Here is a 16,339-nt window from a genome sequence, read left to right on the forward strand (position 1 = left end):
CAACCATCCGTAATGAGATCTGGCGCCCTCTTCTGGAGTGTCTGAAGACAGCTACAGTGTACTTACATATAATAAATAAATAAATCTTTAAAAAAAAAATTGCAGGGATGGAGAGGTGGCTCAGTGGTTAAGAGCACTGAAGGAAAAGCACTTCCACAGCCAAAGTTTTACAGAAAAAGGCATTTAGTTTCCATCCAGCACTCAGAGCACAGGTGAGCTCACAGCATCTCTCCCTCCAGTCTGCCTAGAAGGTAGGATGTTCCAGCTGTGGTAGGAACCACATTGGCTCAGAGAATCCCTTCCAATCAAGTCAGCATTCTTGTTTTGGTTTTGTTTCTTTTAATCTTGGGGGTTTGTGGGGATGGGGTGGGTGGGGGGATGGCAGTCACTGTGTTCCACAAGCTGGTCTTTAGCTCATACCATCCTCCCTCCTTAGCCTCTAGAGCAGCTGGAAATAGAGATAACGGTCCCTGCTTGTGCCGGTACTAACCCACTTTCCTGTTAGTGGTTAAAGACGGCATCACAGGCTATTTTTCTATTTGTCCATCCAGAAAGTCATGTGTGGAGTCATGGGAATGCCTGCATAGGACTAGGATGCTGTCACAATAACAACAATGATGCAGGGCTGGAGAGATGGCTCCAGCCACATCTTGCTCTTATAGAGGACCTGAGTTCCGATCCCAACACTCTATCCGGTGGATCTGTCATACTGGCTAGGGAGAATCCTGTGCTCCCTTCTGGCCACTGTGGGCACTACATTTACATTCTCTTTTCTCCTTTTTCAATTAAAATTCAAATACCCCCCCCCCACACACACACACATTCCACAATTGCCACCTCACATTTCTCACCCTGTTTCTAGTTATTGCTGACTGATATCAGTACCATGGACCACAGTCACCAGCCTCAGAAATGCCTTCTACCCTTGCATCACTTCTAATTCTTGATGGGATGTCTCCTACACCTGTGTCTTTCTCATTGTTTTGTGAGCATCTCACCCCAGTCTAAACCCTCTTCCACCAATACTGACCCCAGAGTTCCCATAATATCACACTCGAGGGTGCTAAAGGCCCCTAAAGAAACTCTATGAGCGCCGATTAAATAGCATAAGGTGACAGGCTCTATGACATTTTGGGCTTAGCCCTCATGCAGTCTCTGTGGGAACAGTTCTCTATGGCCTCAAGGTTCCCACCCCAGTGATGCGCACTCACTGTGTTCCAGTCATTCAGCAAGCACTAAGCTAGGTGTTAGTTTGAAGGGACATTTTAGATTTAACAGTAGGTAGGTCCTGATTAATGACCAAGAGGAGATTATTACCAGGGACATATGTAGCTCAAAGGTAGAACACTTGTCTGACCTATGCTAGCCTTGGCCCTCCACATTGAGGAGAAAGAAGGAAAAACAAACAAATAACCCCCCCCCAAACCAAACCAAACAGAGAATAACTAGGTGTTTTTCAGCTCAGCAGGTGAGCCCTCCTTTGCAGGGGAGAGAGAGAGTTCTACTTAAGGAGGACTCCCCAACACGGTTTAAAACTGAACCAGTTCACAAGGACCTAGAGGAAAGAGCAAGCCTAGCTAGAAGCTCACAGTTAAGAACACTGACTGCTCTTCCAGAGGACCTGAGTTCAGTTCCCAGCTAACCACATTGTGGCTCACAGCCAACTGTAAACGGGATCTGATGCCCTCTTCTGGTGTGTCTGAAGACAGCTACAGTGTACCCATCCCCCCTCTCTCTATATATAAACACACAATACACACACACACACACACACACACACATACACACACACACACACACACACAAGAAACAGATGTTCCAAGCTGCCAAGCGGCAGCAATTGATTGCAGAGAAACAGGACACTCATGGATGTATAACTATGCAGAATGTCTGCTGAGGAAGAAAAGTGTTCCGGGCCACACAGATGAAAACGCTGCTTCCTCCTCATACAACAATAATTTTACAAGGTCACTCTCCATTATTCCGTGGTGCTAGGAATCAAACCCAAGACCTCATGCATGTCAAGCCAGGACTCTCTCTCACTGGTCTATCTCCCTCCCCTCCATTATCCTCATAAAAGAGAGACACAAGAAGGTGGCCAAAGAGACAGTCATATGGTAGAGAACTACACTGAACTGACCCCTCAGGGTGACCTCGGGAAAGCCCTGAGTGCTTCCTATATCTGACTCTGTTTTGCACAAAATTGGGGGGCATGGTCCCTGAGATACCGCTCAAAGAACTCTCCAGGGTCTCTTATGGATCAAAATCCAGTTTCCTTTCTAACACTCTGCACCTCAAAATTCGACTTGTTCTGGTTCTCAGTGGCTTTCAGCTCATCACCTGCTGGGCAAAGATGTCTTGGTATGTACAGCCTGCACCTCAGCCAACAGTGGAGCACAGAGCTGAAGGATTGTGCTTACAGGAACCTTGAATGCCCACCCTTCTTACAGCACTCTTGAGAAAAACGGTGGCCAGATAGGGACTAAACCAGGACTGGCACATAGCCCAAGGCTCTGTCTTTCAATGGGGAAAAGAAAGCAAACTATACAATTAATACACATTTGTCTATGGGTGTTAATTCCTGAATTATGACTGCACATTCGAAGAAGAATTCTACAGATGAAAAGACCTCAAAGCACAAGGGTGCTTAAAAAGATCTTACTTTATTTTTGAGATAGAAGTCAGATTTGCTTGTCTATCTAGACTCTGAACTTCTGCTTTGGCAGTTTTTTTCCCTTCTGTTATCCCCACTCCTGCCACAAACAGCCGCTAACCCACACCTTCCATCGGAACTGTACTGTTTTGCTTAATGGAGCTACTTGTTCATTCTTGGGGAGTGGATTTCTTTAAAACTTGCTGAGGGATCTTTTTTTTACACATGTGCCTTCTCGGGAGTGTTTCATATCACTACATATGAAATGTCAAGGTTGGGGCTCCACTGGAGGTTCCAGAGGGACTGAAGTAAAGAGAGGATGGAGTGGAATGGCAGAGTGAAGAGCAGGCAGACTGGAGCCACACCAACAGCATCCCCTTCACTCTTCCCACAATGCATTTGTCTACCTAGAGAATTAGAGAGTTTATGTCCATGTGTGATAAAATAACTAGTACTCATTCACTCCGGACAGATTTCCTCAGACAAAGCTGGCATGAACTGCATTTAAGAATTTTTCAAAAGAGCCTAAATTCTTTGCTGTTCACTCACAAATTCTCTATAATTTTGCTCCATCAAATGGGAAAGCCACCTTAAAAGTGGCTCAGGCTTCATTTAGCTGATCTAATTCAAGTTACAAAGGTTTTAATCGAAAGAACAAAAGTAGACATCTCAAAAGAAATTTGTAGAAAATAACACTTATGTTCACTCATGATATAGATAAGGCCTGATGATACATTCCCAATGAACATTTGTATACTGTACAAAAATAAAGCTTACTTTATTTTATTCAATAGCAAACTGTTTTAAAAGTTTATTACTAATTAGTAGTAGTAGTATAATATTATTATATGTGCATACATGTGCATGTATGTTGTGTATGGCTTTAGCACATATGAGATCTCAGAGGTCAAAGAACAAGTTGAGAGAGACAGTTCTCTCCTACTTTGTGGGTCCTGGGGATCAAACTCAAGTTTGTCAGGCTTAGCAGCAAGCACCTTTACCTGCTGAGCCATCCCCCCAGGCCACTGACCATATCTTTTAACAGAATTTTGTTTACAAAGTACTAACACATTCAGAGCTATAATTAAATCAGTCAACAATTTTGAGAAGCAAGGAGTTTTTCTGGAGCTTCAAGAAGCATTTGACTAGCCTGATCCTACCCCAAAATGAAATGAAATAAAATAAGTTAAAAAATCAGTAACTGGCTGTTTCATGCTTGGTTACTCCATACATATCTAGTGTCAGCCCTCACAAATGGCCATTGGTTGAGTGTTTGTGACAAACGTGGAATTTGTTACACTTAAGATATTAAAGATGAGTCACCTGCCAACTCTCAAACTGGCCTTTGGAGAAACACTCACCATCAATTCTGTCCACCATGACCGTATGGCAAATCGAAAGCAAAAAGAAGAACTGTCGCACTTCTGGTTCTTTCCCTGACTGTATTTGCTCGATAAGGTAATGGTCATAAAATGCAAGCTTTCCATCGGCAAATGTATTCCAGCTAAAGTCCACTAGCTGAAAGAGATGGAGAAGGAAATTAGTAAAAGATATATGTATCCGGGGCAGCAAGATGGCTCATGGGGCAAAAGCACTTGCTGTCAAGACTGACAACCTGAGTTTGATACTGATTTCTGGTATTCACATAGTAGAAAAAGAGAATCAACTACATCAAGTTGTTCTCTAACTTCCACACATGCAGTGTGGCAGCACACACATGCACATGCATACACACACATATATAAATATATGTTTTAAAAATCTGTATCGATAATTGATATTCCCTTTTCTTTGTAGCCAAGTTTTTAAATTATGTCGGAAATCATGGACAGAGCCAAACACATGAGGAGAAAGAACCCACTTGACAACAGGAGCAGAGATGGTAGCCTGGTGTCTACAAGCCAGGATCATTGGCAGCTACCAGAGGCTAGGGAGAATCCATGAAGGAGCCTCCTCTAAAATGTTTGGAGGGGCTAACATCTGGATTCCAGTCTCTAGAACTTTGGAAAGATACGTTTCTGCTGCTTTACACCCCAGACTGAGGCAGCCCGGGGAAAAGAAACCCAATCAGGCCACTGATTTATCAGGACCACCCACCTCGATTTTGCTGTGGCTGTGTTGAGAGGCATCTCGATGGTCTCCTAAGAAACAAACGGGACAAACCAAGTTGAGTCTGTGTGTGTAGAGCCTCCTACCTGGATTTGCAAACACAGTTGCAGTGTCTGATGCTACTCTTGGTTTTGGATGGTTCTGGGGTAAATAATCATTTTTTTATGAGTTGGAAAAATGACAAAGGCGTTGATGGTTCATCCATATAAGCCAAGCACTTGGTAGGCTGAAGTAGAATCACTATGAATCAAGGCTTTGTTTGGGTTCTGGGTGAAGTCCTGTCTCAAAAACTAACTAACTAAATACATAAATAATTCAAAGAATGAAGAATATGGTAGAAATCATTATGTGGCCTGCAAAGGCTAAAGTGTTTACTATCTGGCTCTTTACAGAAAAAGGTAGCCAAATATTGACCAGAGTTGTTTCAAATATGGGTACTTGTCCCACTATCCTCTTCTGGGACCAGAAGGGAGTCCTTTGATATGCTTTCATCTGCCATTACCATGGTTACAAATTCCCCAACACCATCATATCCCACCTTCTTTGGTGATGGGGAAACTCATACACACTATACATTTTTTCCAAAGGGAAAAATATGCACGTGTATATTTCTTGAAAGGCAATATTAACTTTAATGCTGTTCATGTGTGTGAAGAATGCTTCAGAATGTAGGATGGAAATAAACCATAAACTATTGTAACTATTTTCTACTGTATAGCTTGGTCATACTCAGTGTGGTCGCCTTGTGCAACTATCACCATAAGACTGTTTGGATCTTGATAACTGAACTCTGACATTATACACTAACTTCCCGTTGCCCTACTAAAACTTTTTCAACCAGTACGCATCTTTGTCCCCGTGGCTTTGATTATTCTAAATGAAATCATAACAACATCTACTTTTGTGCATGTGTATCACTTCACACAATGCCCCGAGGGCTTACTTATATTGTAGCACACCTTGCTCATTTCTTCATTCATTGATAGATACTTGTGTTGTTCCTACCCTTAGCCAAATGTGAATAATGTGGCTATGAACATGGGTAAGCAATATCTCCTTGTGTAAACATAATGTTATTGTGTAATGTGTAAAGATTAGCCTTGTATTACTCAAATGCTGATTTCTCTGCCCCCATATCTGGTTGCAAGCAGACATGGCATTGTCATGCTTGTTCTAAGAGTCTCCAGGTTTCAATGTCATATGTAAACATTGTTTCCATTTACTCTGATTTGTCAATAAAAGCTGATCAGCCAGTGACAAACAGGGGAGAGAATAGGGCTGGACTTCCAATCCCAGCCAGGAGAGAGGAAGAGAGGATTCGGCCATGACCAAAGGGTCCAGGAGACACCATGGGAACATACCTAGAGCAGAGATAACCAAACCAATACTAAAATGCAAAAGTATGTTGGGGATTTGGGTTGGGAGGTAGACAGATTAGCTTAGAGAGGTAAAACAGTAACTGCTCAGCTTTTGCGCCATAAAGCTTCTTGTTCATTTGGGAGCTAGCCTGGCTACAGAAAGAATAATCACTTTAAAAACTGCACTAATAGTTGGTGCCCAAAGTGGGGCTCCAATCATGACCCTCTACCAACTGAGCTACTCAGGCTACAGAAAAAACAAAAACAACAACAACAACAACAAAAATCACTTTTAAAATTACACTAACATCCTTGGATCCTTGTTTTCAAATCTTTTGAACACAAATTATTTCTAGATGCAGAATTGCTAGGCAATTCAGCAATTCAGTTTTTAATTTTTTGAGGGGTGTTTCTAATTATTGATATCTCTCCCTCCTCCCCCCTCTCTCTGTGTACATGTGTGTACGTGTGTGTATGTGTGTGTACGTGTATGTACGTGTGTGTGTGTGTGTGTGTGCGCGCGCGCGTGTGTGCGTGCGTGTGCGTGTGTGGCTGTCTGTCTGTCCCCAACAGTGCCCATGTTTCTTTGTTGGTTGGACTCCACACAGGGAGAGCACCAACAGCCATGGGAAGGTAGGCTCTGCTCTAGACAGCACCCAGGGACTTCTGCTTCTACCCCTCCACAACAGCCAACCATTCCTGTCTTTTCAGACCCAAAACGTAACTGAACCTAGTAACTGAAAGAATGTCTCTGGAATTACTCTGCAGGAAGACAACAACCCAAGCTTCCGGTGCATTTATGAAGACGATGTGCTCTGGCTCGCCCACCTCACGATCGTCACTCACCATAGATAGTCCCGTTAATGCAGCACTTTTTGAAGGTCATGATATTTTGCGTGAGTGTCCCCGTCTTATCAGAGAAGATGTAATGAATCTGCCCTAGCTGCTCATTCAAGGTGGTGGTCCTCGCCTTGGCAGGAGTGTCCTTCTCAGCATAGTACATCTGCAGGTCCCAGTTGATGAAATGACTCTGTCCCAGACGGATCACTTCCACACTAGGACAGAAGATGGCTTCAGTGGTAAGCAGAGAGGGGAGGGGCAGGGAATGGATTCTGCTCTCCCTGTGCACATGGCAATGAATTGCTTATCCACTGCTTTGGTTTGAAAGTTAGTGTTCACTCCTGTGGTGGTCAATCATTCTTTTAAAAAAGACTTATTTTATTTCATTATGTGTGTGTGTGAGTGTGTATGTGTTTTTGCCTGGGTTTGTGCATGGAAGAGCAGGTGCTCATGAGGACAAAGGTGTTGTATCTTCCAGGATCTGAAGGTACAGAAGTTGTGAGTTGCCCAACTTATCTTCCAGGAGTTACAGGAGACTGTGAGTCACCCAACTTGGTTGCTGGGAGTCACACTCAGTTCCTCTGCAAGAGCGTATGTACTCTTAACTGCTAGGCCATCCCTCCAGCCCTGACAGTCAATCGTGATCATTCACCTGACAGGATTTTATAATTCCCTGGGAGACATATCTCTTGTTGTGGCCGTGAGAGTGTTTCTGGGAGAGGTTTACCTGAGGTAGGAAGGCCCCACAGGGTGGCCTGGGGCCCCCAGACTGAACCAAAAGAAGAAAATGAACTGGGTTTCAGGTTCCATCTGTTTCCAGACTACTGCGGATAGACTGTGACTGGCTGCCTCATACGCCCACCCCCATGCGTTCTCCAGCACGATAGACTGCACCCTCAAGTCATGAACCCAAATAAATCCTTCCTTAAGCTTCCTTTAACAGATATATTGTTATGCCAATGGGGAAGGTGACTAATATTACCCTCCTCCAGCCCAGAGAGTAAAACCTCATCATTAGTGCAACAGTACTGAGAGGCGGGGCTTTTCTGTGATAGGTAGGTCCAAAGGGCGAAGAGCTCACAAGTGACGTTAGTGCCTCCATTTAAGAAGCCCGAGGGAGCTGGTTTGACTCCTTTGCCAGGAGATAAGGCAAGACAAGATCATCTGTGACTCAAGTGTGGCTTCTCACTACTTACCAACAATGCTACCCTTGGTCACTGCCTTTCCAGCCTCCTAAACTATGAAAAGTAAAAGCTCTGCTGTCTTGAAGTCACTCAGCTTAGAAGCCACACGGGGATCCCCTGACCAAATGCATACCACACTTCAGGCTCAGGGATAGTAGGACAGAGCCACAGAGACAGCACCTCCCTCTTTCTCTCATTGCCTCTCATAGCTAGGGACAGCTGGGATGGCCATAGATCACCTGTGCAAAGTGAACTATGGTCCCCCGGGGGATACACCATCATGTGTCAATTGAACCGAGTCTTTTAGCAACTGACGCCTTAGTAGCTTACCATACTATGGAAAGAGTATATTCGCTTCCTAAATGCTTAGAAGTCATAGAATGTCCAAAAGGAGATATCCTAAGAAAATCATGTTGGTTTTAAAACTTAGCTATAAGAAGACTGTTTATATACCCAGCAACTGCTAAGTGGGCCATGGATAACTGTACAAGTTCTATGGATGAAAATAGCTCCCTCCCTTCTAAAGGGCAGTGCTACTTGGTGCCTGAATGCTCACTGCAAAACAAAGCAGAAGAAATCCCTGACTTAAGCATCAACAAACCCAACAAAAACAACGCAGCAAACATAAACTCGCAGAGGCTGCACATTCTCTGTAGAAAATGAAAGCAGGCAGGAGAGAGAGAGAGACCATTAGGAAGGGGAAGTGACCATTTAGGTCAGGGGGGGACAGAGGCCATGGGGATAAGGTAACACCTAAGAGCCAAGGTCTGAAGAAAATGAAAGAGTACTTGAAGTCAGGCATAGTAGCATGTGCCTGTAGTCCCAGCACTGGGGTGACAGAGGCAAAAGGGTTGCTCAAGCTCAAGGCCAGCCTGTTCTGAACAAAGAGTTCCAGGCCAGGAGTATAAAGAAAGGGTCTGTTACAACAAACAAACAAACAAACAAACAAACAAACAGGGCCTGGGAAATTACTTAGTTGGTGAGGGAGCTTGAGCACCCACCCATATAGTGATTGATGCAAGCCTGTAATTCAGCACTGGGAGGTGGGCTCAGGAGGCTCGCCAGCGCTTACCCAACAGTCAGCCTGGCCAAGCTGGTGAGAGCTGCAGGTGGGTAAGGGATTTGGTCTTAAAAAGGACCGTGAAGAGCAATGCCCGGTGTGCTGGTGTGCTTGTTCATGCATCTGCATCGGAAGGCCAGGGGTCAACACCAGGGGTCTTCTTCTATCACTTGCTATCTTGTATTTTGAGATAGTATCCCTCGATGAACCTGGAGCTCACCATCTTGAAAAGACTTGCTGGCCAGTGAGCCCCAAGAATCTGCCTGTCTCCCCTCCGTGCACCCTACCACCAATCCTCTCCCCGAAGCCCTGAGGTTACAGAGGCACACCAGCACATTCAGCTTTTCTGTGGGTGCTGGGAGTCCAAACTCATCTTCTTGCTTGTGCTATGAGGGCTTTGCCTACGGAGCCTTCTCCTTAGCACCGCCATGACGTCTTGATTTCTTTTAAAGTGGCTACTGGACAGATGGCAGCTCTAGGGATTTACTTCCCACTCAGAGGATATCAGTAATGACATATGTGTTAAAAATCAAATCAAATCAAATCAAAATCAAAACAAATGCACATGTAATAAAAATTATATAAAGTAAAAGCTTTTAAAAATTATTAATATATTTTATATATGTGAGTACACCGTCACTCTCTTCAGACTCACCAGAAGAGGGCACAGGATTCCATTAAGCCACCAGAATTGAACTCAAGAGCTCTGGAAGAGTAGTCAGTGCTCTTAACCACTGAACCATCTCTCCAACAACAAGTGGAAGCTTCTAATGATACCTGAGTGTGAGATCTCAGGTGTTTCTGGGCTGTTGCTCATTGAGGTAATGACTGACTGGTCACTCTAAGTACGACAATGTACAGTCTCTCCTCCCAAGATCTCAAATCCAATTGGTCAATAATTGTGAACATTGATATGAGAGGAAGAAGAAGGAGAGGATTATAAGACAGAAAGCTGTGACCTTGACTTTTTGTTGAGGTTGCGATTGGTTCTGCACAGAGAAACAATGTTTAGAGAGGCTGAAGGAATGCAGGGGCCACCTTTCCTACCAGGAGGTAGTGGCAGGAAGGAGAGACCTGGCAGGCCAGCAAAGCCAGGGCAACAGCAATAAAGAAGGTTTTATTAAGAGCACAGAGTGGCTCTGGAAGAGGAAGAACTTTTCCACAACATTCTGAATCTCTACCTTCTCTCAGACTCTTTGTGAATCCACTGAGAAGGACTCACCAAGCAAATGACTGTCACCTTTGACCATGGGACATCACTGGCCTTATCTGCCCAGAGGACAAGATAGAAAGTACCTGGCACAGGGTCGACACTCAAAGTTCATGCCCTTCCCCTACCTCACCCTCAATTCCAAAATGGAGCTGATTTTCTTCTTCCTTCTGACCTTTGAAATGATTATTGCTAAGACACGGCATTTATTATGCCTGGAAATAAGAGGCCAAGAAGAGACCAGGCTTACCTGACATAGAGAGAAATGGGCACCATGGTGTTCAATACAATGATGTAGCCCCAGAAATTCAGGAAGCCCCGGTAGGACGGTGTGGCATTTTCTCCATCATAGAGGTACCAGGAATAATTGCCAACTTGGGCTTCCCAATAGGCGTGGCCAATGGCGAGGCCGGCAGAAACCAGGATGAGAACAATAAAGATCTAGAAGACATGCATTGTAAAGCAGGATTTCCAACACCATACATCTCATAGATTCTAATAACATTATTTAGCACTTTACTGCATATGACCTTTTAGTATATTACATTTAGGAGGAAACAGGACTGTAGAGTTACTTTGAAGGTCTACAAGGTTTTGATGGATTTCTTTATATTTATAAGGCTACATTTTCTGATGTCTTATATTCAATCCTTAAAGTCATTTATATGACAGGGAAGTCCCTCAACTATTATCACTTTGAATAGTAACATATTGTTCGTGAAGATACTTCACCTTAGCATGAAGCAACTTCAAAGAATACCAAATTGAGAGGTTTATAAAAAGTACTAGATGCAGGTTGTTTTGTTTCTTTTATTTTTTCCTTTCTGCTTTCCTTCTCCCCCCCGCCCCCCCTTTCCTGAGAAAGCTTCTTTGGCTAGGTGATGTCTTAGTAAGTAACCGATTCTATTCACTGGGAACCATGAGGCCAAAAACCCCACTTCCTTCCCCTCTAAGTTGCTCTTGGTCATAGCATTTTATCACAGCAACAGAAAGGTAACTAATACACTAGATAAGATCATCTAAGGTACAATAGATACCAAGTTATGGAGTTAAGAAGCATATGTTTACAGACAAAATACTCAAGCCAGTCTGGGCTATATAGCAAGACCCTGTCTCAATTTCTCCCCCAATTTTCCTCGAAATATTTATATAATTCCACCACAGTAGTAATTGCCAGGGAAATACAGAGTTCTATACACAGACTCTTCAAGTACCTTCGTGAAATGAAAGGGACCCCAGGACAGACAGTGATCTGAGTGCTTGCATCGTGATAGTTACAATGGCATGAGAGACAAATATTCCAAGTCCGAGAAATGTTTTCATAAAATTTGGGGGGAGGGTTACTCTGATTACTTTTATTACTTTTACGTGGCTGTAAGTATGAACACATTTGAACAAATTATAACTATGCCTTCTGAAGTGTTTATGCATTCAGGTTGAAGTGAATATTTGAAAAGCAATTCTCCTTAGGAAATGGGGCTGCTTAGACTCAGATCTCAGAGCACGCAGAATAAAGTTAATACCATGGCCCAAGTCTACTCTCCCTTGGCTGGCATATGGACGGTTAGGTTTAGGGAGAGTTTCCCAGATTCTTATTTCGGATTCTCCTGTAACAGCTGTTCTCAACCTTCTAAATGTTGTGACCCTTTACTACAGCAGCTCATGTTATGATGACCCCTAACAATAAAGTTATTTTCAATGCTACTTCATAACTGTGATTTTCCTACTGTTATGAGTCGTGATGTAAATATCTGATATGCAACTCCTGTGAAAGGATGGTTTGACCCCCCTTAAAGGGATCTCAACCCTAGGTTGAGAACAACTCTCCTAGAAGAATAGCTCGCTGTGCCTGTTTGGACAAACAACATCTTTTATGCATTTCTACAGTAAGTCTAGAATTTGGAGCATGGCAGGCAAGTGAAGCCTTTACACCCAACTCCCAACTAAAAAAGTCGCTAAGGAGCTCTACTGTAGACAGCAGGGGATGGATAGAGCCACAAACTGCTGCTGCTTAAACTGTGTGCCTATTTGGTGTGAGTCCAAATGAAACAAACTTCCTCTAGATGTGCCTCAGGAGCCTTCTGCTTATCTTGTAACCTTCTGCTGCAGCAAGACACGGGTGTGAACACCAAACCCAGTGAGTCTTCCTAATCTTGAGCCTGGGGATGGCTTTGAAGACTCTCAAGAAACCTTATTGCTAACCTTAACATATATACATACAATTGCATGCATGACAAGGACCCCCATGGGAAGCTAACAGCAATAAAGCCCATTCTACAGTCCCTAGACTTTTAACCATCCTGGCCAAAGGGAAAATATTTTAAAGAGAACTATTTGTACTCCCCTCTCTTTGGCTATCAGTCTATTGAAACAATGGTCCCCAAGGGATTGAAAATCTCCCAGGAATCTAATGCTGACTGATGGGAAAGGCTAAAGCCTGGTGCCAGCTAGAGGATTGGAAGTGGATCTCAGAAAATGATGGACTAGTCAGTGATGGGTGAGACCCCAACCCAATCGGGACATCTTCTGATCATACACTTCTTTCCTTCTAGCTGAGATGAAACCTCATGCCAGGACCCTGATGAAGCTCTTTCTCTTCCCAGTGTAACTACACGGAAGAAATCTCCTTTCTCTGTTTTTAACTAGCACTTGCCTATTTCATTGATCTAATGAGCTTGGGTAGCCAAGTCTCACCTTATTGGGAATGCCAGGGCGCAACCTTTGACCCTAACAACTCTGGTAAGGGCTCCAGTGTAATATTCCTGGTTTTTAAGTAGTCAATAGCCAACCATGAAAATACCCCGAAACAGCCTCTGAACTTTCTCTTCCCAATCTCTTGCTTGAAGTATGAAATTTCTCAGAAAAGGCTTGGGAGGCCCTTTACATCCATCCCATTAGGCTTGGGGTAATCAGGCCTCTTTGTACTCCATATAAAAACGTAAGACCACCTTGCATTAGAAAAACACACATCAAACTAGAGCAAAAGATAGCAGCCTACTCTCTCATGTACCAGAATGAAAAATAAATACCGTGTACACCATGTAGTTCATCAAGTAATCAATTTTGGTTCTTTTAAATCTGGTTTTCCCACTATTCTTCATTATCTTTGTGTCAGCACCTAAAAATGGAAAATTCAATGTGATTGGTAGTTGGATAATTCAATTAATAAGCACATCAATAAAATGACTCTTTCTGTGGTTTCAACGGGAAAAGAAGAAAAAAGCTCTTCCCACCACTAATTCATGACAAACACTTCTGGTCTGGCTATCCGGTCCCAGTTGGCTCTGGCATGTCAGTCCTCCTGCCTCGGTCTCCTGAGTGAGGGGACAGAGAGCCTGGACCATGCTCAGCTCTTTCTTTAAACTGTAAGAACTCGAAGCACATTTGGGACGTACCTGCAAAAATGACCAGGCCATGGCAGACATCGGTGTTCCTTATCACACAGCCGCGTAACAGGATTTTATCAGCATCCAGAGGAAAACTCTGGTTCTTCCAAAACAGCGTCCCTGTGAACTTGTCTAACCGATTGTTTGGTTCTTCACATTCGATGAAACCTTTTGCAAAAGGTATAATTCACACCATCAGTCAAATACAAAAGGCCCCGGCTTAACCCATGGAGACCGAGTAAAATAACTAGAATTTCAAACAAAGTGAGGTAGTTTTGTACAAACCGTCAAATGTTGCCAAGTTATCTTCTATTTGGAGATATTGGTCCGTGATTTCCAGGGCCATTTTGAACTTCAAATTGGTTTCTCTACAGAGAGAGGGAGGGAGGTAAAATTAAAGGAGCACAATTTGTAGCTCAAAGAACCAAAAAGAAAATCCCGGGGGCTGGAGAGATGGCTCAGTGGTTAAGAGCACTGACTGTTCTTCAAGAGGTCCTGAGTTCAAATCCCAGCAACCACATGGTGGCTCACAACCATCCGTAATGAGATCTGGAGCCCTCTTCTGGAGTGTCTGAAGACAGCTACAGTGTACTTACATATAATAAATAAATAAATCTTAAAAAAAAAAAAAGAAAATCCCACAGAGTAACATTCTATCTCTCTCAGAATGAGTGAAGCTTAATCATCTTCTTGTTCTATTTTCACACTAATTGTGAGTTTAGATGGGCCAATCTAAACCTAAGATGTGCCACGCCCTTTTGCTTCATGCCACTGTGCCAGTTAAGACAAAATACAGCCTTTTCAAGTGCACTTTTTGCCCCCAAACCTGGTCCACAGCATGCTGCCATGCTCCAGCTACAACGGTATGCAAAACAGACCCAGTGCAGACAACCTGCTTAGCATCTTCTGTCCATATACTTTCTAGAGCAGACAATTGGATGTGTTTCAAAAAAGATAGCTCTAGCCAGGCAAGGAGGTAGTAAGTATATTTAGGCTGCACCACCCTCAACCTAAAGAAAAGCAAGTGGGAGTGCTCCATGGGAGTGCTCCATGATGGCAGCTGAGCACCTCACTCAGGAGGGTCAGGCTGCCTTCTCAGGCATAGTCAGTAACAAGGGAGTCTTCACTCTTTAGGACATTGACTGATGATCCCAGCTCCACCCTTCAGTTCTGACAAGACATGACTTCCTGTCTCTGGAAAGTTTCAGAATTTCTCAGCCCTGGGAGTAAGGGCTATGCCACCTCTAAGATTGAACAATCAACCAGCTGATCTACGGGGCAAGAGAAGGCCAGCTTTCCCCTCCTGTGATTCTAGCTCTCCATAAAGCTTTGGGTCCGTAGCTGGGGTATGAGAAGCAGGGGCCACAAGGAGCAGAGCCGTGACTGTCCCTTCTTATGTGATCTTCGCCAGGCTACTCCACCTCCCTGGGCCTCAGAGTCCTCGTGTGATAATAATTACATAGTTGTTAAAATGTCCTCATGTGGTTAAGTACTCAATAAATCTACTGAAAATTCCTCAACACCCCCCCCCCAGCATTTTATTCTAACAATGATGAGAGAATTCAAAATTTTCTATTGGCAAAGAACCTAGTCTCATTTCTGAAGATATGATGGTATCCATGGTCACTGCTCAGTAGTTTGCAAGGAACTTGGGTACGTAGTCTTAATGGGAGTGGGGAACAGCTCCATTTTAGAGAAAAAGGGAGCCACTCCACTGTGGACATATCAGACTGCAGCCGAGGCAAAGGCCAACTCGCAGTCTACCCAGAACAGACAACGCATGTTCCCTTCCAGGTCCCCTTTGGAACAGGTCCACCTGAGACCCACTCACCCGTCAAGCTCAGCCGTTTCTACATAGCAGAGGCTGTTAGGCTCTGAACTGGACAACAGCAGGATGTCAGCCTGTCAAAAACAAAAGACACCTGAGACACACAGCGTCCCCAGGGTGGAAGGAACATGGTGTGGGGAATGGGGAGGCCTGGTGGGTCTGGGTCTGGGGTGGTAGGCAGAGATAGGGTTGGAGATAAGATGGGGTGGGTATGTGTGAGGGGAAGCAGAGGAGCAGAGGCCATTCCCTTACTGGAATAAAATCATTCTTCTTCAGGCGGATGACATCTCCAACCTGGATATCTTTCCACTTGATGATTTTGAACCTAAGAATCAAAAATAAGGACAATTTGGGTTTTTAAGTTTTAGGCTAAGAAATTCCCATTCTTTCTTGAGTGTCAAAGATTCTTAAAAGAAAAAAAAAGTGAAAATCATAGGAGAGTGTTTGCTACAAGTTCTCCCTTCCACTAACGCCACGGGAGTTGCCTTAACATGGCAACCTGGGAGGCACTGGAGTGGTATGCTGTGTTCTTTTCACCCTGCTTCATGTAAGGAAGAATCGACTTCAACATGCAGGGGGAACAGCAGCCACCTTCTTCTCCCTGTGCTCACGGCTTGCTATCCCTCCCTGTTTTGTTTGTTTGTTTGTTCCTTCCTTCCTACCTCCCTCCCTCCCTCCCTCCCTCCCTCCCTCCCTCCTCCTCCTCCTCCT

The 16,339-nt window shown here is 44.0% G+C and overlaps 1 protein-coding gene across 1 annotated transcript in view; it reads right to left on the reverse strand.

The window, feature by feature from the left end:
• Atp8b1 (ATPase phospholipid transporting 8B1) overlaps positions 1 to 16,339 on the reverse strand; it is a 138,788-nt gene that overhangs the window by 27,951 nt on the left and 94,498 nt on the right. The window contains exons 7-15 of the mRNA XM_021150778.2: positions 15,881 to 15,953; positions 15,632 to 15,702; positions 14,086 to 14,168; positions 13,810 to 13,968; positions 13,444 to 13,532; positions 10,665 to 10,855; positions 6,967 to 7,175; positions 4,751 to 4,794; positions 4,015 to 4,171 (exon numbers count right to left, since the gene is read on the reverse strand). Coding sequence (XP_021006437.1) covers positions 4,015 to 4,171; positions 4,751 to 4,794; positions 6,967 to 7,175; positions 10,665 to 10,855; positions 13,444 to 13,532; positions 13,810 to 13,968; positions 14,086 to 14,168; positions 15,632 to 15,702; positions 15,881 to 15,953 — 1,076 coding nt within the window. The remainder of the gene's footprint in view (positions 1 to 4,014; positions 4,172 to 4,750; positions 4,795 to 6,966; positions 7,176 to 10,664; positions 10,856 to 13,443; positions 13,533 to 13,809; positions 13,969 to 14,085; positions 14,169 to 15,631; positions 15,703 to 15,880; positions 15,954 to 16,339) is intronic.

Source organism: Mus caroli, chromosome 18 (assembly GCF_900094665.2).
Source record: "Mus caroli chromosome 18, CAROLI_EIJ_v1.1, whole genome shotgun sequence".
In the NCBI taxonomy this organism is placed as follows: Eukaryota; Metazoa; Chordata; class Mammalia; order Rodentia; family Muridae; genus Mus; species Mus caroli.